Below are 23,771 nucleotides of genomic sequence, written 5' to 3'. Positions count from 1 at the left end.
CAGTAGCTACTGAATGTCCCGGGTAGAGAGGGATAATTACTTTTTTTTACTCCCTCCCTCCCTCCCTCCCTCCCTCCCTCCCTCCCTCCCTCCCTCCCTCCCTCCCTCCCTCCCTCCCTCCCTCCCTCCAGTTCATAGATCACCAGCAGTTCTACTTGGCGTTGGACAACCAGATGATTGTTGATATGCTCCGTACTGACCTGTCCTACCTCTCCTCTCGATGGAGGATGACTGGAAGACCCACTGTCACCTTTCCTATCTCTCAGACCATGCTCAGTGAGTCACACAGCAGGGTGTGTGTGTGTGTGTCTCCCGTGTGTGTGTGTGTGTGTGTTAGCTCATTGTCCCTGTATGTTTCAGCTGAAGACCACTCTGACTTGGACCCTGCGGTTCTGGCCACTCTGAAGAAGCTACAGGATGGATACTATGGAGGAGCAAGGTGAGGGCTCCTCATTCATTCATTCATTAATCTGTCAGTTTGTTTGAAGAAATGGAAGGAACAATAACATTCATTCATTTTTTCCCCTGTTTTTGTTTAATCGTTCAATCTTTTGATCATTCATGCATTTAACCATTCATACATTTTTTTCTGAAATCACTTGGTCACACACACACACACACACACATTTACTCACTTAGTACCTTCCCTCACTCAGACATCGATCCATTCATTTTTCTCCCTCCAGGATCCAGACGGGGAAGCTCTCTGAGTTCCTGACCACTTCCTGTTTTGCCAAACTCAGCTTCCTGGATGCCAGTAAGCATGCGGGCAGCATGGGCCAGCAACAAGATGATGATGATGATGATGATGACTATGGATGCTTTGCTGAGCATGGCTTGACCTTCCATGGTGGTAAGAAAGGGAGTGGGAAGGAGGATGGGAAGGGACAGAGGTATTTTGATATTTTATTAGGATCCCCATTAGCTGTTGCAAAAGCAGCAGCTACTCTTCCTGGGGTTCAACACAAAACATAATACAGAACATCAATAGACAAGAACAGATCAAAGGCAGAACTACATACATTAAAAAAAGGCACAAGTAGCCTACATATCAATACATTCACACAAACTATCTAGGTCCAATAGGGGAGAGGCGTTGTGCCACGAGGTGTTGCTTTATCTGTTTTTTGAGACCAGGTTTGCTGTTTATTTCACCAATATGAGATGGAAGGAAGTTCCATACAATAAAGGCTCTATATAATACTGTACGCTTCCTAGAATTTGTTCTGGATTTGGGGACTGTGAAAAGACCCCTGGTGGGTTGTCTGGTGGGGTAAGTGTGTGTGTGTGTGTGTGTGTGTGTAAGTTGACTATGCAAACAATTTAGGATTTTCAACACGTAAATGTTTCTTATAAAAATAAGTGATGCAGTCAGTCTCTCTTCAACTCTTAGCCAAAAGAGACTGGAATGCATAGTATTTATATCAGCCCTCTGATTACAATGAAGAGCTAAATGTGCCGCTCTGTTCTGGGCCAGCTGCAGCTTAATGCAGCACTGGACCACACGACTGGACAATAATAGATAAGACTAAACTAGAGCCTGCAGGACTTGACCACACGACTGGACAATAATAGATAAGACTAAACTAGAGCCTGCAGGACTTGACCACACGACTGGACTATAATAGATAAGACTAAACTAGAGCCTGCAGGACTTGCATTTTGGAGTGTGGTGTCAGCATCTCTTTAATACGGCCAGACCTCTCCCCATCTTCACGACCATTGAATCTACAGTTGAAGTCAGAAGTTTACATACACTTAGGTTGGAGTCATTAAAACTTGTTTTTCAACCACTCCACAAATTTCTTGTTAACAAACTATAGTTTTGGCAAGTCGGTTAGGACATCTACTTTGTGCATGACACAAGTCATTTTTCCAACAATTGTTTACAGACAGATTATTTCACTTATAATTCACTGTATCACAATTCCAGTGGGTCAGAAGATTACATACACTAAGTTGACTGTGGCTTTAAACAGCTTGGAAAATGATGTCATGGCTTTAGAAGCTTCTGATAGGCTAATTGACATCATTTGAGTCAATTGGAGGTGTACCTATGGATGTATTTGAAGGCCTACCTTCAAAACTCACTGCCTCTTTGCTTGACATCATGGGAAAATCAAAAGAAATCAGCCAAGACCTCAGAAAAAAAATTGTAGACTTCCACAAGTCTGGTTCATCCTTGGGAGGAATTTCCAAATGCCTGAAGGTACCACGTTCATCTGTACAAACAATAGTACGCAAGTATAATTAAGGAGACGCGTTCTGTCTGCTCGAGATGAACGTACTTTGGTTCAAAAAGTGCAAATCAATCCCAGAACAACAGCAAAGGACCTTGTGAAGATGCTGGAGGAAACGGGTACAAAAGTATCTATGTCCACAGTCAAACGAGTCCTATATCGACATAACCTGAAAGGCCGCTCAGCAAGGAAGAAGCCACTGCTCCAAATCCGCCATAAAAAAACAGTTTGCAACTGCACATGATCATACTTTTTCAAGAAATGTCCTCTGGTCTGATGAAACAAAAATAGAACTGTTTGACCATAATGACCATCGTAATGTTTGGAGGGAAAAGGGGAGACTTGCAAGCTGAAGAACACCATCCCAACCGTGAAGTACGGGGGTGACAGCATCATGTTGTGGGGGTGCTTTGCTGCAGGAGGGACTGGTGCACTTTACAAAATACAAAATAGATGGCATCATGAGGGAGGAAAAATGTTGAGGACAAATTGAAGCAACATTTCAAGACATCAGTAAAGAAGTTAAAGTTTGATTACCAAATACTAATTGAGTGTATGTAAACTTCTGATCCACTGGGAATGTGATGAAAGAAATAAAAACTGAAATAAATCATTCTCTCTACTATTATTCTGACATTTTGCATTCTTAAAATAAAGTGGAGATACTAACTGACCTAAGACGGGGAATTTTTACTAAGGTGTATGTAAACTTCAGACTTCAACTTGATATGTTTTGACCATGACAGTTTACAATCTAAGGTAACGGCAAGTCATTTAGTCTCCTCAACTTGTTCAACAGCCACACCATTCATTACCAGATTCAGCTGACGTCTGGAACTTAAGAAATGATTTGTACCAAATACAATGCTCTTAGTTTTAGAGATGTTCAGGACCAGTTTATTCCAAAACAGACTGCAGCTCTTTGTTAAAGTTTCAGTGACTTCATTACCTGTGGTTTCTGATGTGTATATGGTTGAATCATCAGCATACATGGACACACATGCTTTGTTTAATGCCAGTGGCCTAGGGAGTTGCCTTGAGGTACACCACACTTTACATGTTTGACATTAGAGAAGCATCCATTATAGAAAACCCTTTGAGTTCTATTAGATAGATCGCTCTGAATCCATGATATTGCAGAGGTTGCAGAGGTTTTCAACAACAAGTTATGGTCAGTAATATCAAAGGCTGCACTGAAATCTAACCGTACAGCTCCCACAATCTTCCTATTATCATTTGTGTCAGTGCAGTACATTTTGAGTGCCTTTCTCTATAAGCATGCTGAAAGTCTGTTGTTAATTTGTTTACAGTGAAATAGCATTGTATTTGGTCAAACACAATTTTGCTAAGAGCTGGCAGGAAGCTTATAGGTCTGCTGTTAGAACCAGTTAAGGCCACTTTACCACTCTTGGATAGCGGAATTAATTCCCTCCAGGCCTGAGGACAAAGCCTTTCCTCTAGCCACAGATTAAAAATATGACAGTGGCTATAGAGTTCACTATAGAGTTCACTATAGAGTTCACTATAGAGTTCACTATAGAGTTCACTACCATCCGCAGTTACTTTCCATCTGCTGTCAATGCAGGAGTTTTTGTCATTATTGATCGATAACAATACTTTTTCCACCTCTCCCACACTAACTTTATAAAATTCAAACTTGCAAAGCCCTTAGCTCTGTGTGTGTGTCTCTCTCTTCTCTCTCCTTCTACTCCCCTTCATCTCTCCCCTCCTCCTTTCTCCCCCTCCCTCTCTAGACGCTGATGATCTAGCCCAGTACCTGGACCAGTTGTTGACCACAGCGAATGCCAGCAGAGGGTCAAAGGTCAGGGTTATTTATTAGTAAATACACAATTTTTTTACATATACATTTTCTCACAAAGTGTATATATGTATATATATATGTATATGTATATATAAAAATATGTATGTATGTATGTATGTATGTATGTATGTATGTATGTATGTATGTATGTATGTATGTATGTGTGTATGTATGTGTGTATGTGTGTGTGTGTGTGTGTGTGTGTATATATATATATATATATATATATATACATAAAGGCCAGGTTTCCCAGACACAGATTAAGCCTAATCCTGGACTATAAAGCAATTTAAATGGAGATTCTCCAATGCGCTTCTTTTTTTTTGCCCAGGACGAGGATTCATCTAGATCTGAGAAACTGACCCCATATATATATATAATATATATAAGGCCAGGTTTCCCAGACACAGATTAGGATTAATCTGTGTTAATCTAACCAATACACTTGTCCCATGTCTTTTCTGGATGATTATTTGGGGTTATAGGTCAGAGGTGACTCTGGAGGGCTGGACAGGTTCAAAGCAGCAGCCACGAAGACCAAGGAAATGGTGTCTCTGATGCACAAGGCTAAGGAACTCCACCTACACAGTGAGGAACTTTTTAAGGGTGTCCAACTCATTCCATGGAGGCACAGTGTCTGCAGGTTGTTGCTCCTCCCTTGCACCTGTTCGATCAAGGTCATTGAACAGATCTCTCTTTTTACCCCATCTCTCTCTCCCCCCTCCTCTCTGTTGCTCTCTCTCCCCTCCTAACCCCCTCCTCTCTGTCGCTCTCTCCCCTCCTCCCCCCTCCTCTGTCGCTCTCTCCCCCCCTCCTCTCTGTCGCTCTCTCCCCTCCTCCCCCCTCCTCTGTCGCTCTCTCCCCCCCTCCTCTCTGTTGCTCTCTCCCCTCCTCCCCCATCCTCTCTGTCGCTCTCTCCCCTCCTCCCCCCCTCCTCTCTGTCGCTCTCTCCCCTCCTCCCCCCTCCTCTGTCGCTCTCTCCCCTCCTCCCCCCTCCTCTCTGTCGCTCTCTCCCCTCCTCCCCCCTCCTCTGTCGCTCTCTCCCCTCCTCCCCCCTCCTCTCTGTCGCTCTCTCCCCTCCTAACCCCCTCCTCTCTGTCGCTCTCTCCCCTCCTCCCCCCCTCCTCTCTGTCGCTCTCTCTCCTCTCCCCCCCCTCCTCTCTGTCGCTCTCTCCCCTCCTCCCCCCCTCTGTCGCTCTCCCTTCCATCCTCTGTTGCTCTCCCTTCCACCCTCTGTCGCTCCCCCCCTCCTCTGTCGCTCTCTCCCCTCCTCCCCCCTCCTCTGTCGCTCTCTCCCCTCCTCCCCCCCTCTGTCGCTCTCCCTTCCACCCTCTGTTGCTCTCCCCCCCTCCTCTGTCGCTCTCTCTCCCCTCCTAACCCCCTCTTCTCTGTTGCTCTCTCTCCCCTCCTCCCTCCTCCCCCCTCCTCTCTGTCGCTCTCTCCCCCTCCTCTCTGTCGCTATACCCCCCTCTCTGTCGCTCTCTCCCCCTCCTCTCTGTCGTGCTCTCTCCCATCCCCCCTCCTCTCTGTCGCTCTCTCTACCCTCCTCCTCCTCCTCTCTGTCACTCTCTCTACCCACATCCTCCTCCTCTCTGTCACTCTCTCTACCCTCCTCTCTCCTCTCTGTCGCTCTCTACCCCCCCCTCTCTTCCAGATGCCCACTTATATCTCCCCAACAAGCTCTTCCGTTCCCCTCAGCCCTCCCTCCACCTCACCCTCACAGATTCCTCTGCGACTCACAACAGTCAGGTAGGGGTGTGTGTGTGATTGCATGCACATGTGAACACATTTAACATTTTCTCAAGCCTTATACTAAAAGACTACACTCTCTCACTTTCTCTCTCTCTCTCTCTCTCTCTCTCTCTCTCTCTCTCTCCTCCACCTCTCTCTATAGTTTCCTCAGGTAGTAGTGACCACAGAGTGTAACCTGCCCAGAGATGCCAGTGGTGATATAGACTACACGAGTCTGGTCCAGCTCCTCAGAGACACCCACAGTCTACCAGACCAGGCGGACATACTGTACATCCTCTTCAAAGACAAGTCAGATTCTCTCTCTTTATACAAAAGATCTCTGTCTGTCTGTCTGTATTCATCCCTCCATCCTTCTTTACCAATACTTACAAATCGACCTGCTTCGAATTGAACCTGAGAATTTTCAAGAATTGTGTGTCTGTCTCTGTCTGTCTGCGTGTTTCTGTCTGTCTGCGTGTCTCTGTCTGTCTGCGTGTCTCTGTCTGTGTCTCTGTGTGTCTGTGTGTCTCCCTGTGTGTGTCTCTCTGTGTGTGTCTCTCTGTGTGCGTGTCTCTGTGTGCGTGTCTTTGTGTGCGTGTCTCTGTGTGTGTGTGTCTGTGTGTGTGTGTCTCTGTGTGTGTGTCTCTGTTTGTGTGTGTGTGTCTCTCTGTGTGCCTGTGTGTGTGTGTGTTTCTGTGTGTGTCTCTGTGTGTGTCTCTGTGTCTCTGTGTGTGTCTCTGTGTGTGTGTGTGTCTCTCTGTGTGTGTGTGTGTGTGTGTCTCTCTGTGTGTGTGTGTGTGTGTGTCTCTGTGTCTGTGTGTGTGTGTGTCTCTGTGTCTGTGTGTGTGTGTGTCTCTGTGTCTCTGTGTGTGTCTGTGTGTGTGTGTGTGTGTGTGTGTGTGTGTGTGTGTGTGTGTGTGTGTGTGTGTGTGTGTGTGTGTGTGTGTGTGTGTGTGTGTGTGTGTGTGTCTGTCCACCAGGGGTATGGAGTGGGACACCAGACTACATGGTAAAGGCTCTACAGTCCGCTCCCTGCTGACAGACCTGTATGTGAAGGCAGGAGATCTCAAACACTGGGGACTCATACGCATGATCTCTGGAATACTGAGGAAGAAAGTAGAGGAACTCGACTGGGTAAATATACAAACACCTATTATGATTGGTTGCTAGGTGTTAGCAGGCCTGTTTTGATTGGTTTACTAGTGTGTACTTGTTTTTGATTGGTTTCTGTGTCTCAGCAGGACTGTTTGTGATTGGTTGCTAGGTGTCAACTGGCATATTTTGATTGGTGGCTAGGTGTCAGCATTGGCCTGTTATGATTGGTTGATGAGGACAGATCTGTTTTTGATTGGTTGATGAACGTATACTTGTTTTTGATTAGTTGCTGTGTGTCCCCAGGCTTGCTCTGATTTGTTGGCCCACCAGAAGCACCTGACTGTGGGTCTGCCTCCAGAACCTCGGGAGAAGACCATCACAGCGTCAGTTTACTTCCTAAATCCTGCTTCCTAAATGGCACCAGGTTCCCTTTGTAGGGCACCAGGTTCCCTTTGTAGGGCACTACTTTTGACCAGAGACTCTGAGTGATGCATATTGTCCAGGGCTCCCCTTGAAAAATACAGTAGATATATGGTGGTTAAATATATTAAAAAGATACATGGTTGTGATGGTCTCTCTCTGCATTCCTTCATCTATCTCTCTTTCCTACTTTCTCTCTCTCTATCCCTTCATCTCTCTCTCCATCTCTCTGTCTCTCAGACCCATCCCTCCAGACAAGCTGGCCATGCTGATAGATGAAGCTAGTGAGAACAACATCACTATAGCCATCCTCACACAGGTACAAAGGCACACATACTGTAAGCTCACTCCTTTGGCCAAGCGTTCCTTTTCAAACTACCTCTGTCTCTCTCTCTCTCTTGCGGTTGTGTTTGTGTGTGTGTGTGTATTTAACAGGAGATCATGGTGTACCTGGCGATGAACATGCGTACCCAACCCAGCCTGTTCAGTGAGATGTACAGGCTGCGTATCGGACTCATCATCCAGGTGATGGCCACTGAGCTGGCACAGTCTCTCAACTGCTCAGGTAATAAGTCAAATTAATAGTAGCAGTAAGTTGAACCCAGAGGCTGGCACAGTCTCTCAACTGCTCAGGTAATAAGTCAAATTAATAGTAGCAGTAAGTTGAACCCAGAGGCTGGCACAGTCTCTCAACTGCTCCGGTAATAAGTCAAATTAATAGTAGCAGTAAGTTGAACCCAGAGGCTGGCACAGTCTCTCAACTGCTCAGGTAATAAGTCAAATTAATAGTAGCAGTAAGTTGAACCCAGAGGCTGGCACAGTCTCTCAACTGCTCAGGTAATAAGTCAAATTAATAGTAGCAGTAAGTTGAACCCAGAGGCTGGCACAGTCTCTCAACTGCTCAGGTAATAAGTCAAATTAATAGTAGCAGTAAGTTGAACCCAGAGGCTGGCACAGTCTCTCAACTGCTCAGGTAATAAGTCAAATTAATAGTAGCAGTAAGTTGAACCCAGAGGCTGGCACAGTCTCTCAACTGCTCAGGTAATAAGTCAAATTAATAGTAGCAGTAAGTTGAACCCAGAGGCTGGCACAGTCTCTCAACTGCTCAGGTAATAAGTCAAATTAATAGTAGCAGTAAGTTGAACCCAGAGGCTGGCACAGTCTCTCAACTGCTCAGGTAATAAGTCAAATTAATAGTAGCAGTAAGTTGAACCCAGAGGCTGGCACAGTCTCTCAACTGCTCAGGTAATAAGTCAAATTAATAGTAGCAGTAAGTTGAACCCAGAGGCTGGCACAGTCTCTCAACTGCTCAGGTAATAAGTCAAATTAATAGTAGCAGTAAGTTGAACCCAGAGGCTGGCACAGTCTCTCAACTGCTCAGGTAATAAGTCAAATTAATAGTAGCAGTAAGTTGAACCCAGAGGCTGGCACAGTCTCTCAACTGCTCAGGTAATAAGTCAAATTAATAGTAGCAGTAAGTTGAACCCAGAGGCTGGCACAGTCTCTCAACTGCTCAGGTAATAAGTCAAATTAATAGTAGCAGTAAGTTGAACCCAGAGGCTGGCACAGTCTCTCAACTGCTCAGGTAATAAGTCAAATTAATAGTAGCAGTAAGTTGAACCCAGAGGCTGGCACAGTCTCTCAACTGCTCAGGTAATAAGTCAAATTAATAGTAGCAGTAAGTTGAACCCAGAGGCTGGCACAGTCTCTCAACTGCTCAGGTCACAATGACTAGAAAAGGACATTCCCTAAAATGTTTGTATTATTTTTGACCCTACAGTGAAGTAGGAAGAAGTGTCAAACATCCTGTAACCAATTCAATACAATGATTATTTTTTTATGTGAAAAGTTAATTTTGAAATTGTGTGTGGCATGCTTGCGTGGCGTGCGTGCGTGTGTGGCGTGTGCGTGTGTGGCGTGCGTGTGTGGCGTGCTTGCGTGTGTGGCATGCTTGCGTGGCGTGCGTGCGTGCGTGTGTGTGTGTGTGCGTGTGTGGTGTGCGTGCGTGTGTGGCGCGCGTGCGTGCTTGTGTGGCGTGCGTGTGTCGCGTGCGTGTGTCGCGTGCGTGTGCGTGCGTGTGTGGCGTGTGTGGCGTGCGTGTGTCGCGGGCCCTGTAGGAGAGGAGGCTACAGAGAGTCTGATGAGTCTGAGTCCGTCAGAACTAAAGATCCTGCTACATCACATCCTCAGTGGGAAAGAGTTTGGAGTGCAGAAGAGTGGTATGAAGCCTCTATGAACATCTTTATGAACAGTTATTAGATTGCCATGAACTCATATTTTACATGTCATATACTATACACACACATTATGACATCCTTATATGTGGTATCCTATGTTTGTTCTATGTTATAATTGTGTGTGTGTTCCAGTGCGTTCTGTAGACGCAGGTGCCAGTCCGGCCATCTCTATCCACGAGGTGGGTAATGTGGGCGCCACCAAGAGCGAGAGGGCGGGCATCAGCAAGCTGAAGAGTGACATGAGGATGGTACGTGTTAAATTCTGGAATTGAAACCACAACAAAGTTGGGGGGGGGGGGTCTGAGGGGCGGGGCTAGAGAAATGTAACCATTTTCAGATGTATAGAAGGAATGATGGATGTTGACCATCTGAGAGATCGACATGATAGTTTAAAATTGTAGTGTGTTTATCCTTCTGATTTGTTATTTTACCTGGTGGAAATGGGTCAACTAAACCTGAACTAAAACCAATTGGCTGGGAGAACATGAAGTCACAGGTCTATTGGCTTTTTAAAGCTGCAAAATTAAACTTTTAGGGTGACCTGACCAAAATTCTCATTGACAGATCTATAACTCACAGATCTATAACTCACAGATCTATAACTCACAGATCTATAACACACAGATCACAGATCTATAACACACAGATCACAGATCTATAAATCACAGATCTATAAAACACAGATCTATAACACACAGATCACAGATCTATAACACACAGATCTATAACTCACAGATCTATAACTCACAGATCTATAACACACAGATCTATAACTCACAGATCTATAACTCACAGATCTATAACTCACAGATCTATAACTCACAGATCTATAACACACAGATCTATAACACACAGATCTATAACTCACAGATCTATAACTCACAGATCTATAACACACAGATCACAGATCTATAACACACAGATCACAGATCTATAAATCACAGATCTATAACACACAGATCTATAACACACAGATCACAGATCTATAACACACAGATCTATAACTCACAGATCTATAACACACAGATCTATAACACACAGATCTATAACACACAGATCTATAGCACACAGATCTATAACACACAGATCTATAACTCACAGATCTATAACACACAGATCTATAACACACAGATCTATAACACACAGATCTTTCTCGTTGAAAGCAAGTCTAAGTGGTAGATATGTTTCGCGTTTTGCATCTTTTACTTTCATTTTTTTTGTACAGCAGCTTCAACCAGCTGAAAATACTATATATTTAGTTGTGAGAAATATATTTTACAGAGTTTAAGACGGTACAATGATTCTCAACATTAGTCTTGCTTGTTTTTTCACATAAACTGAAATTAGGCGAAGTATTAGAATATTTGCAACCAGGAAGTGATTTCTGCATAGCGCTCATCTTTAAAGGGTTCAGATCCCTGTGAATGTGAAACGTCATTTAACTTTTGTAGTAAAAAAAATAAAAATGCTGTTTAATCGTTAAGGACGTGGCCCAATGGTCTTCAGCAAATTCATCCATTAACACAAATGTAGTTATATAAATATTACATTACCGCTTTTTCACCAATTTGATTTATATAATTGCCCGTTCAAAAGGGGACTGACCCCAATGTATAGGAGGAGGAGGTCCCTTTCAGAATATTGAAGTTGAAAACCATTGGTTATGACCCTACAGACCAAATACCAAAAGTACCCCGACTGTTCTCCTCTCCAGAGCTTGTCACTCAGTCATCTTTCCATTTCAGTTGGAGGAGCTCAGGTTGTCATGGTCGCAGCAAAGACAGGTGATGATGATGGTCATGACTTGTTGCTTGGTTACAGGGTGTTAATTCACTTGTGCGCTGTCATACAGTTTGCATGCAAAAGTCACTTAAAACCATTTGAATTTTGTTCAAAAATCAGATTGTGGTTCACTTGTGGTCAATCCACTGGATCCAGGGTTTGTATATGTCATTGCCTTGGTAATAGGGTGGTCTCTATGGTGATGAGAATGGTGGTCGGTTGGCACAGTGATTTGTAACGTAGTTGTTCACCCACACGGTTGTCATTGGCTGTTGTCCTGTTGTGAATTCTTTCTCCCCACTTCAGAGCCTTACACCGCACTCATTGGACATGGAACATATTGAATCTGGGGTAAGAGTTCAAATACATTTTAGCGCACAAAATGTACTTTCAAATGGTCATCGCTTTCCCAGTTTACATCCTAACTCATTATAATTATCATAGAGAAATTGCCATCTTTCCCAGTTTACATCCTAACTCATTATAATTATCATAGAGAAATTGCCATCTTTCCCAGTTTACATCCTAACTCATTATAATTATCATAGAGAAATTGCCATCTTTCCCAGTTTACATCCTAACTCATGGTAATTATCATAGAGAAATTGCCATCTTTCCCAGTTTACATCCTAACTCATTGTAATTATCATAGAGAAATTGCCATCTTTCCCAGTTTACATCCCAACTCATTGTAATTATCATAGAGAAATTGCCATCTTTCCCAGTTTACATCCTAACTCATGGTAATTATCATAGAGAAATTGCCATCTTTCCCAGTTTACATCCTAACTCATGTTAATTATCATAGAGAAATTGCCATCTTTCCCAGTTTACATCCTAACTCATTGTAATTATCATAGAGAAATTGCCATCTTTCCCAGTTTACATCCTAACTCATGTTAATTATCATAGAGAAATTGCCATCTTTCCCAGTTTACATCCTAACTCATGTTAATTATCATAGAGAAATTGCCATCTTGCAGTTGGAAAGGTTAATCTCTCATTGGCTTAACATGATATGTATACGGTATGTATATTTTATGTCTCTGTCAGAGGTACAACCTCCCGCCCATAGGGCATACATGATATTCGTATGTATTTATATATTCGTATGTACTGTATAGGTCTCCCTCCCAGTTTTGATGTCTTTACTATTATTCCACAATGTAGAAAATAGTTTTAAAAAATTAAGAAAAATATGAATGTGTTGGCGAATGTGTTGGTGTGTCCAAACCTTTGGCTGGTACTGTATATGTATGAATATATTTGTGTTGGGGTGAGTTTGGTGGGTTGTGGTGAGTTTGGTGGGTTGTGGTGAGTTTGGTGGGTTGTAGTGAGTTTGGTGGGTTGTGGTGAGTTTGGTGGGTTGTGGTGAGTTTGGTGGGTTGTGGTGAGTTTGGTGGGTTGTGGTGAGTTTGGTGGGTTGTGGTGAGTTTGGTGGGTTGTGGTGAGTTTGGTGGGTTGTGGTGAGTTTGGTGGGTTGTAGTGAGTTTGGTGGGTTGTGTTGAGTTTGGTGGGTTGTGGTGAGTTTGGTGGGTTTTGGTGAGTTTAGTGGGTTGTGGTGAGTTTGGTGGGTTGTGGTGAGTTTGGTGGGTTGTAGTGAGTTTGTTGGGTTGTAGTGAGTTTGGTGGGTTGTGGTGAGTTTGGTGGGTTGTGGTGAGTTTGGTGGGTTGTGGTGAGTTTGGTGGGTTGTGGTGAGTTTGGTGGGTTGTGGTGAGTTTGGTGGGTTGTGGTGAGTTTGGTGGGTTGTGGTGAGTTTGGTGGGTTGTGGTGAGTTTGGTGGGTTGTGGTGAGTTTGGTGGGTTGTGGTGAGTTGGTGGGTTGTGGTGAGTTTGGTGGGTTGTAGTGAGTTTGGTGGGTTGTAGTGAGTTTGGTGGGTTGTAGTGAGTTTGGTGGGTTGTGGTGAGTTTGGTGGGTTGTGGTGGGTTGTAGTGAGTTTGGTGTGTTGTAGTGAGTTTGGCGGGTTGTAGTGAGTTTGGCGGGTTGTAGTGAGTTTGGCGGGTTGTAGTGAGTTTGGCGGGTTGTAGTGAGTTTGGCGGGTTGTAGTGAGTTTGGCGGGTTGTAGTGAGTTTGGCGGGTTGTAGTGAGTTTGGCGGGTTGTAGTGAGGTTGGTGGGTAGCCCCGGCCGGGACTCGAACTAGGGTCAAGCGACTGTGAAGCCAACACCTTAAACACTATTCCAGGAGGTGGGGACCTCTTGACGAGGTCGCTAGGTGTTGGGTAAAGGTTGCTACAGTATGTGGCCTGTGTGTGTGTGTGTCACAGAGGTACAGGCTCCCCTCCATAGAGTCTCTGGACATTCCAGTGAGCACGCCCGTCACCAAGGATACGAGGCACGGCCAATGGCTGCGTAGGAGACGTCTCGACGGAGCACTCAACAGAGTCCCCATAGGCTTCTATCAGAAGGTCTGGAAGATTCTGCAGAAGGTCTGGACTAACCTTGCAATATACATTTAGTATATAGTATATAGTTTTGTGTGTGTGTGTGTAATATATATATATTAGATTCTGTAGAAGGTCTGGACTAACCTTGCAATATACATTTAGTATAGTATTACAGTATATATAGTTTAGTATAACTGTGTGTGTCTGTGTGTGTATATATACATATATATACAGTGCCTTGCGAAAGTATTCGGCCCCCTTGAACTTTGCGACCTTTTGCCACATTTCAGGCTTCAAACATAAAGATATAAAACTGTATTTTTTTGTGAAGAATCAACAACAAGTGGGACACAATCATGAAGTGGAACGACATTTATTGGATATTTCAAACTTTTTTAACAAATCAAAAACTGAAAAATTGGGCGTGCAAAATTATTCAGCCCCCTTAAGTTAATACTTTGTAGCGCCACCTTTTGCTGCGATTACAGCTGTAAGTCGCTTGGGGTATGTCTCTATCAGTTTTGCACATCGAGAGACTGAAATGTTTTCCCATTCCTCCTTGCAAAACAGCTCGAGCTCAGTGAGGTTGGATGGAGAGCATTTGTGAACAGCAGTTTTCAGTTCTTTCCACAGATTCTTGATTGGATTCAGGTCTGGACTTTGACTTGGCCATTCTAACACCTGGATATGTTTATTTTTTTCCCAGGTGGCTTGTGGCGAACTTTAAACAACACTTTTATGGATATCTTATCTATCTTTAAGAAATGGCTTTCTTCTTGCCACTCTTCCATAAAGGCCAGATTTGTGCAATATACGACTGATTGTTGTCCTATGGACAGAGTCTCCCACCTCAGCTGTAGATCTCTGCAGTTCATCCAGAGTGATCATGGGCCTCTTGGCTGCATCTCTGATCAGTCTTCTCCTTGTATGAGCTGAAAGTTTAGAGGGACGGCCAGGTCTTGGTAGATTTGCAGTGGTCTGATACTCCTTCCATTTCAATATTATTCCATTTCAATATCATCCCAAGGAGCACAGTGCTCCTTGGGATGTTTAAAGCTTGGGAAATCTTTTTGTATCCAAAGCCAGCTTTAAACTTCTTCACAACAGTATCTCGGACCTGCCTGGTGTGTTCCTTGTTCTTCATGATGCTCTCTGCGCTTTTAACGGACCTCTGAGACTATCACAGTGCAGGTGCATTTATACGGAGACTTGATTACACACAGGTGGACTGTATTTATCATCATTAGTCATTTAGGTCAACATTGTATCATTCAGAGATCCTCACTGAACTTCTGGAGAGAGTTTGCTGCACTGAAAGTAAAGGGGCTGAATAATTTTGCACGCCCAATTTTTCAGTTTTTGATTTGTTAAAAAAGTTTGAAATATCCAATAAATGTCGTTCCACTTCATGATTGTGTCCCACTTGTTGTTGATTCTTCACAAAAAAATACAGTTTTATATCTTTATGTTTGAAGCCTGAAATGTGGCAAAAGGTCGCAAAGTTCAAGGGGGCCAAATACTTTCGCAAGGCACTGTGTGTATATATATATATATATATTATAATGTATATATTATACATGAAATCTACAGGTAACTGCCAGAATAAAGGAAACACCAACATAAAGTGACTTTATAGGGTGTTGGTCCACCATGAGCCAGAACATCTTCAGTGCACCTTGGCATAGATTCTACAAGTGTCTGGAACTCTATTGGAGGGATGCAACACCATTCTTCCAAAATAAATTCCATCATTTGGTGTTTAGTTGATGGTGTTGGAAAACGCTGTCTCAGGCACCACTCCTGAATCTTCAATAAGTGTTCAATTGGGTTGAGATCTGGTGACTGAGCGGACCATGACATACAGTTTATATCGTTTTCATGCTCATCAAACCATTCAGTGACCGCTCATGACCTGTAGATGGGGGCATTATCTTCCTATGGGGGCATAGCCACGATAGCCAAAATTATGGCCTGCTTAGCATTTTTTATACATGACCCTAAGCATGATGGGATGTGAATTGCTTAATTAACTCAGAAACCACACCTGTGTGGAAGTACCTGCTTTCAATATAGTATGGCACGGTTTTTGACTCAACTTGGGTGAATGATGCGTCTTGACATTGATTGGGCCGAAGGCGGCACTATAGTAATCAACAAATTAAATTCCAAACCTTGAACAAGAGTATCTCCTTTCCTGTTTTGAGCTTGAATTGGTGTCACTAATTGGCCCAAAAGGGAGGTCATTCATGTTTACTGTTGCCTTTTATAGGTATAGTATTAGAAATCGCCCTTTAGGGTTCTACCAAATATAGTATTTTATATATATATAATATGAATATAATACTGTATTGTGTGTAGTAATAGTATTATGTTAGTAGTATTTTATATATATATAATATTAATATAATACTGTATTGTGTGTAGTATTATATGTTAATATTGTGTATAGTAATAGTATTATGTTAGTAGTATTTTATATATATAATGTTAATATAATATTGAATTGTGTATAGTATTATATGTTAATATTGTGTATAGTAATAGTATTATGTTAGTAGTGTTTGAACCTAGGTCTGCTTCTAACCCATTCAGTCATTAAAGGAATTGTTTGGCTTTGCAGTGTCATGGTCTGTCCATAGAAGGATTCGTTCTACCATCTTCAACGACAAGGGAGGTAAGGCGTCACAGCGCTGATTAGAAATGCCTCTGTTGAGAAATTATGTACAAAAAAATGATGACTACTGATCATGCATTGGAATCATTTTCTATTCAGACAACTGTACTTCCTGACTTCAGAAAGTCTCTCTCTCCAACTCCCTCTCTCTCATCCCCTCCCATCTCGCATCCCATCCCATCTCTCATCCCATCCCCCATCCTTCCACTCCCCCAACCCCCGTCACACCCCAGATGACTTTAGATGAGATCAAGTTTGCGGTGCACGTGGAGACGGTGCTGAACCGGGTGCCCCAGCCAGAGTACCGCCAGTTACTGGTGGAGGCCATCTTAGTTCTCACCATGCTGGCAGACGTGGATATAGACAGCGTGGGCAGCATCATCCATGTGGAGAAGATCGTCCACATTGCCAACGACATGTTTTACCACGACCAGGTGGGTGGGCTCACATTTGTTTGTTCTACTATGAACAGGTGGGTTCTGTTCTTTTTTTCTACCAGTACTAGATGGGCCTTTTCCTTTCTTTCCTTCTCTCCTTTCCATCTTTCTTTATTTTCCTTATTTCCTTCTTTTCTTTTCCTTATTTTCTTTCCTTCTTTCCTTTCCTTCTTTCCTTTTCCTTCTTTCTTTTCTTTCTTTTCCTTCTTTCCTTCTTTCCTTTTCCTTCTTTCCTTTCCTTCTTTCCTTTCCTTCTTTCATTTTCCTTCTTTCCTTTCCTTCTTTCCTTTCCTTCTTTCCTTCTCCTTCTTTCCTTTCTTTCTTTTCCTTCTTTCCTTTTCCTTTCTTTCTTTTCCTTCTTTCCTTTCCTTCTTTCCTTTTCCTTCTTTCCTTTCTTTCTTTTCCTTCTTTCCTTTCCTTCTTTCATTTTCCTTCTTTCCTTTCCTCCTTTCCTTTCCTTCTTTCATTTTCCTTCTTTCCTTTCCTTCTTTCCTTTCCTTCTTTCCTTTTCCTTCTTTCCTTTCTTTCTTTTCCTTCTTTCCTTTTCCTTCTTTCCTTTTCCTTCTTTCTTTTCCTTCTTTTCCTTCTTTCCTTTCCTTCTTTCCTTTTCCTTCTTTCCTTTCTTTCTTTTCCTTCTTTCCTTTCTTTCTTTTCCTTCTTTCCTTTTCCTTCTTTCCTTTCCTTCTTTCCTTCTTTCCTTTTCCTTCTTTCCTTTTCCTTCTTTCCTTTTCCTTCTTTCCTTTCCTTCTTTTCTTTTCCTTCTTTCCTTTCCTTCTTTCCTTTCCTTCTTTTCTTTTCCTTCTTTCCTTTCCTTCTTTTCCTTCTTTCCTTTCCTTCTTTCCTTTTCCTTCCTTTCCTTTTCCTTCTTTTCCTTCTTTCCTTTTCCTTCTTTCCTTTCCTTCTTTTCCTTCTTTCCTTTTCCTTCTTTCCTTTCCTTCTTTTCCTTCTTTCCTTTCCTTCTTTTCCTTCTTTCCTTTTCCTTCTTTCCTTTCCTTCTTTTCCTTCTTTCCTTTTTTCCTTTTCCTTCTTTCCTTTCCTTCTTTTCCTTCTTTCCTTTTTTCCTTTTCCTTCTTTCCTTTCCTTCTTTTCCTTCTTTCCTTTTTTCCTTTTCCTTCTTTCCTTTTTTTCTTTTCCTTCTTTCCTTTTTTACTTTTCCTTCTTTCCTTTCCTTCTTTTCCTTCTTTCCTTTTTTCCTTTTCCTTCTTTTCTTTCCTTTTCCTTCTTTCCTTTCCTTCTTTTCCTTTTTTCCTTTTCCTTCTTTCCTTTCCTTCTTTTCCTTCTTTCCTTTTTTCCTTATCCTTCTTTCCTTTCCTTCGTTTCCTTCTTTCCTTTTTTCCTTTTCCTTCTTTCCTTTTCCTTCTTCCCTTTTCCTTCTTTCCTTTTCCTTCTTTTCTTTTCCTTATTTCCTTTCCTTTCCTTCTTTTCCTTCTTTCCTTTCCCTTTCTTACCTTTTCCTTCTTTCCTTTTCCTTATTTCCTTTCCTTCTTTCCTTTCCTCCTTTTCCTTCTTTCCTTTCCTTCTTTCCTTTCCTCCTTTTCCTTTCTTTCCTTTTCTTTCTTTCTTTTTTTCTTAAATTAAAGTCCCTCCCTCCCTTCCTCTACAGAAGGACTTGGGAGCAGAGGAGCAGATCTTAGAGAGAGACCCCTCTACAGGAGTGTGTCGCTTGCTGTATGACAGCGCCCCTAGTGGACGATTTGGCAGTATGACATACCTCACCAGGGCTGTGGCTGTATACGTACAGGACTTCCTGCCCTGTGGCTCCTGTGCCCTGCAGTAGACACACACGTGCTGGCTGTGTCAGAACACCTGTACCTGCATTCTAAAGGGGGAGGCTTTTTCAGGAATGTGAAAGTAGAACAATAGTAGAATAATATTAGTAGAATAATATTAGTAGAATAATATTATTTGACTTTGAGTGTGTTTTAAATGCCAGGATGTCATATTAATTTGGCCTTTCGTCTAGTGGAATTCGCTATATACGCTATTGAGGGAGCAAATCGTCTTTTCACACCCACTTGTGTTTGACAACAGCCGATAATCAGAATAGGGGACGGCGCTCTACAAAAATGAGCGAATGGTAGAAACTAGCCCGATTGTGCATTAGATAAGTAGTATGTGTTGATATTTGTTGCTTACTGCATACATCTTTACTAACCAGTACGTCCTAAACAGTATGTAGTACTGTTAGTACACAATTTGTAGTTTTAGTAAGTACACTTTCTAAGTATGACTTAACTAGTCATTTAGTAAGCATGACAGATTTCAGACACACCAACATGTACACCCTTAAACACAAATAAAGGTCAAATAAAAACACAAGTGTGATCTGACTGTTAAGACGTAAAAAGCATTCACCTGAGTGTTCATTAGGTCTAATTTTTTATCCTTTTTTTTGTCCAGCCTGGCAGATATTTACATCTAACATGGACAACACACTGTCTTTGTTTGGTCAGACAAATAGCACCCTATTCCCTATATATGGTGTACTACATCGACCAGGCCCCTTAGGGTCCTGTAATCTTTGCTAACTATTACTCGATAACTAGTCAGTAACTGGTACCTAATAATTGATAACTAGTCATTGATAACTAGTAAGTAACCGGTACCTAATAATTGATAACTAGTAAGTAACCGGTACCTAATAATTGATAACTAGTCATTGATAACTAGTAAGTAACTGGTACCTAATAATTGATAACTAGTCATTGATAACTAGTAAGTAACCGGTACCTAATAATTGATAACTAGTCATTGATAACTAGTAAGTAACTGGTACCTAATAATTGATAACTAGTAAGTAACTGGTACCTAATAACTGATAACTAGTCATTGATAACTAGTAAGTAACCGGTACCTAATAATTTATAACTAGTCATTGATAACTAGTAAGTAACTGGTACCTAATAATTGATAACTAGTCATTGATAACTAGTAAGTAACTGGTACGTAATAACTGATAACTAGTCATTGATAACTAGTAATTGAGACCTATAAGAGGGTTATCATGGGCAGTTTACAGGTACATTATATGATTTGTTGAGATGACTTGGACAATCAAGAATAATCATACAAATCTATAATCTTCTGGTAGGTCTGCCTCAATTTGATAGATGTTGTAACTCACTGTTTCCTAATCCTGGGGACCCAAAAGGGTGAGCATTTCTGTTGTTGAACTAACACACTTGACTGATGGAGGTGTATTAGAGCTAGGGACAATAACAAAGATGTGCACCTTGGGTCCCAGGGACCAGGATTGGAAAACACAGTTGAAACTGATGCTGCCTGGGTTGAATAGAAGTCGCAATGTTTTCCTTGAGAAAACATTTTAGTTTTGTTGTCAGTGTGAGTTCTGGGACATTTTAGTTTTATTGTCAGTGTGAGTTCTGGGACATTTTAGTTTTATTGTTAGTGTGAGTTCTGGGACATTTTAGTTTTGTTGTCAGTGTGAGTTCTGGGACATTTGAGTTTTATTGTCAGTGTGAGTTCTGGGACATTTTAGTTTTATTGTCAGTGTGAGTTCTGGGACATTTTAGTTTTATTGTTAGTGTGAGTTCTGGGACATTTTAGTTTTATTGTCAGTGTGAGTTCTGGGACATTTTAGTTTTATTGTTAGTGTGAGTTCTGGGACATTTTTTTTAAATTGTCAGTGTGAGTTCTGGGACATTTTTTTTTTATTGTCAGTGTGAGTTCTGGGACATTTTAGTTTTATTGTCAGTGTGAGTTCTGGGACATTTTAGTTTTATTGTCAGTGTGAGTTCTGGGACATTTTAGTTTTATTGTCAGTGTGAGTTCTGGGACATTTTAGTTTTATTGTCAGTGTGAGTTCTGGGACATTTTAGTTTTATTGTCAGTGTGAGTTCTGGGACATTTTAGTTTTATTGTCAGTGTGAGTTCTGGGACATTTTAGTTTTGTTGTCAGTGTGAGTTCTGGGACATTTTTGTTTCTAAACCTCAACCTCTATATGCTGTATTTATAAAAGTATTGTGTTGTTTTGGGGATTTTCACAGTTTCAGTTTTTTGTTTACTAATATACAAGGCAGAAAGTATAACGTAATATGCAAAAAGAGGACGATGTAGATTTGATAAGTTACTTAATTTGAGAAATGTTTTCTTTTTTGTGATGTATTTTTACAAGCTCAACTTTTATAAAGGTTAAGTTAAATGAATGTAATTGGCTTTGCAAGTATTCGATCAGATTAAACGTGAACCAACACAACAAACGGTAATGAATGTAACTAAAGGTGTGGTTTCCAAACGTCACCCTGTTCTCTATGTAGTGCATGAAACTATAAACTGAGTGGACAAAACATTAAGAACACCGGCTTTTTCCAGGACAGACGGACCAGGTGAATCCAGGTGAAAGCTATGATCCCTTATGGATGTCACTTGTTAAATCCACTTCAAATCAGTGTCGATGACGGGGAGGAGACGGGTTAAAGAAGGATTTTTTTAAAGCCTCGAGTCAATTGGGACATGGATTGTGTGTATCTGTGCCATTCAGAGGGTGAATGGGCAAGACACATATTAAAGTGCCTTTGAACGGGGTCTGGTAGTAAGTGCCAGGCGCAACGGTTTAGGTGTGTCGAGAACTGCAATGCAAGTCAATATTAGGAAGGTGTTCTTAATGTTTTGTACACTGTATATACACTACACTATATAGCCCAGGAATGGGGCGCAACAAACTCAAATGTCCGTTTTTACTCATATTTAAAAAGTGCAGTTTGTATTGGGATAAAATCCTTCACAAGAAAAGGGACAAGAGACCGGCACCTTGATGAGTTGAATAGTTTGTAAAATGATATATATGTTCACAGTAGATGGTGGTAACCTCAATGTAATCGGCTACTGGACGGTTTTCCTGTATCTGTAAGTAAGGATCGCTGTGTTTGACAATAGAATAAATCATCTAGATGGAAAATGAAAGGTTGTTGTGAGAAGCCATTACAGTGTGACTTGTTCATAGTCACAAATGCATGTTACTGATGTATGTAAACCAGTTATGTCTGATTATTGATGTTTACATTTCATTGAACCTTTATTTAACAAGGCAAGTCAGTTAAGAACAAATTCTTATTTTTACAAAACTTAACCCGAATGACGCTGGGCCAATTGTGCTCCGCCCTATGGGACTCCCGATCACGGCCGGTTGTGAAACAGCCCGGGATCGAACCAGGGTCTGTAGTGACTCCTCTAGCACTGAGATGCAGTGCCTTAGACCGCTGCGTTTCACAGAAAAATGCATTGAAAATACAGGGCGCATTACTTGATTCACAGCAAACAACATTTACTCACCTATTTTTTTCTACTGCTCATTCTATAATGCAGGGGTGTCAAACTCATTCAATTAAGTACCAATTGAGGGCTTTTACAACTAATCCATGGTTGGGTTTTCTCTTAACAGCCACTACAAACTTATGCTAGCTAACAACCAATAGAAGTGATTGTGGCACGTGACCAAAACATCAAAACAATCTCATATTTGGTTTGATGTCACATGCCATATGCACTTCTATTGGTTGTTATCTAATTGGTTTTCTTCAAACCCGGACTATCTAATTGGTTTTCTTCAAACCCGGACTATCTAATTGGTGAAATCATTTGGCTAACAGTCCTAGCTACTGATTTATTTTGCCATTGGAAAAAGAAAACATGCATACAAGCCCCATTCACTTCTACTGATTGTTAGCTAGTGGTGGCTAAAATAAGCCCCATTCACTTCTACTGATTGTTAGCTAGTGGTGGCTAAAATAAGCCCCATTCACTTCTACTGATTGTTAGCTAGTGGTGGCTAAAACAAGCCCCATTCACTTCTACTGATTGTTAGCTAGTGGTGGCTAAAACAAGCCCCATTCACTTCTACTGATTGTTAGCTAGTGGTGGCTAAAATAAGCCCCGATGGACACAGCAGGTCTGATGAAACATTAGAAATAAGTTAGCATACCTCCTAAACTCACTTCTAAACATTGCCTGGGCCTAAAGGCTCACGGATGTTATTTTTTTTTATTGATATCTCAATCAAGAAACAGGATTGTCTAATCACATCTTACATAATCATACACTCTCCAAAAACAAGAAAAATGTTTAAAAAATGATCAGATAAAATGTATCAATTGACTGTTAATTCTATACAGCTAAAACCAGATTCACACACAGCTATTATACAGTAAGACAAACCTCCCGTAAACAAAATGAATATGTACGACATTAAAACATTGTATTCATAGCAGACGATTAGTGAGCAGTTTACATTTTATATTGAAAATATCTGCATTCAACAGACATTAGTTTAAACATAAAATATACGGGATGAAAAATTCCTCATTTAAATAGGACCCTTTTAGAAATCAAACCACTACAGTGCCTTGCGAAAGTATTCGGCCCCCTTGAACCTTGCGACCTTTTGCCACATTTCAGGCTTCAAACATAAAGATATAAAAATGTATTTTTTTGTGAAGAATCAACAACAAGTGGGACACAATCATGAAGTGGAACGACATTTATTGGATATTTCAAACTTTTTTAACAAATCAAAAACTGAAAAATTGGGCGTGCAAAATTATTCAGCCCCTTTACTTTCAGTGCAGCAAACTCTCTCCAGAAGTTCAGTGAGGATCTCTGAATGATCCAATGTTGACCTAAATGACTAATGATGATAAATACAATCCACCTGTGTGTAATCAAGTCTCCGTATAAATGCACCTGCACTGTGATAGTCTCAGAGGTCCGTTAAAAGCGCAGAGAGCATCATGAAGAACAAGGAACACACCAGGCAGGTCCGAGATACTGTTATGAAGAAGTTTAAAGCCGGATTTGGATACAAAAAGATTTCCCAAGCTTTAAACATCCCAAGGAGCACTGTGCAAGCGATAATATTGAAATGGAAGGAGTATCAGACCACTGCAAATCTACCAAGACCTGGCCGTCCCTCTAAACTTTCAGATCATACA

At 41.5% G+C, this 23,771-nt stretch overlaps 1 protein-coding gene across 2 annotated transcripts in view; it reads left to right on the top strand.

Annotated features, from left to right (window-relative positions):
- phka1a (phosphorylase kinase, alpha 1a (muscle)) overlaps positions 1–21,747 on the top strand; it is a 57,291-nt gene extending 35,544 nt beyond the window's left edge. Inside the window, exons 17-35 of one of the 2 annotated variants that reach the window (XM_031791767.1) lie at positions 132–276; positions 361–439; positions 687–853; positions 3,995–4,062; positions 4,548–4,650; positions 5,717–5,811; positions 5,957–6,102; positions 6,774–6,927; positions 7,192–7,271; positions 7,549–7,627; positions 7,744–7,873; positions 9,426–9,527; positions 9,678–9,793; positions 11,291–11,329; positions 11,634–11,678; positions 13,593–13,754; positions 16,333–16,386; positions 16,620–16,820; positions 18,427–21,747. In XM_031791767.1, coding sequence (XP_031647627.1) covers positions 132–276; positions 361–439; positions 687–853; positions 3,995–4,062; positions 4,548–4,650; positions 5,717–5,811; positions 5,957–6,102; positions 6,774–6,927; positions 7,192–7,271; positions 7,549–7,627; positions 7,744–7,873; positions 9,426–9,527; positions 9,678–9,793; positions 11,291–11,329; positions 11,634–11,678; positions 13,593–13,754; positions 16,333–16,386; positions 16,620–16,820; positions 18,427–18,600 — 2,139 coding nt within the window. In that variant the 3' untranslated portion in view covers positions 18,601–21,747. The remainder of the gene's footprint in view (positions 1–131; positions 277–360; positions 440–686; positions 854–3,994; positions 4,063–4,547; positions 4,651–5,716; positions 5,812–5,956; positions 6,103–6,773; positions 6,928–7,191; positions 7,272–7,548; positions 7,628–7,743; positions 7,874–9,425; positions 9,528–9,677; positions 9,794–11,290; positions 11,330–11,633; positions 11,679–13,592; positions 13,755–16,332; positions 16,387–16,619; positions 16,821–18,426) is intronic. The other variant, XM_031791768.1, reaches the window with a different exon arrangement.
- The last annotated feature ends 2,024 nt before the right edge of the window (positions 21,748–23,771 follow it).

Source organism: Oncorhynchus kisutch, linkage group LG16 (genome assembly GCF_002021735.2).
Source record: "Oncorhynchus kisutch isolate 150728-3 linkage group LG16, Okis_V2, whole genome shotgun sequence".
Lineage (NCBI taxonomy): Eukaryota > Metazoa > Chordata > Actinopteri > Salmoniformes > Salmonidae > Oncorhynchus > Oncorhynchus kisutch.
Note: the sequence above shows the minus strand (reverse complement) of the source record. Positions and strands in the feature narration are given on the sequence as shown.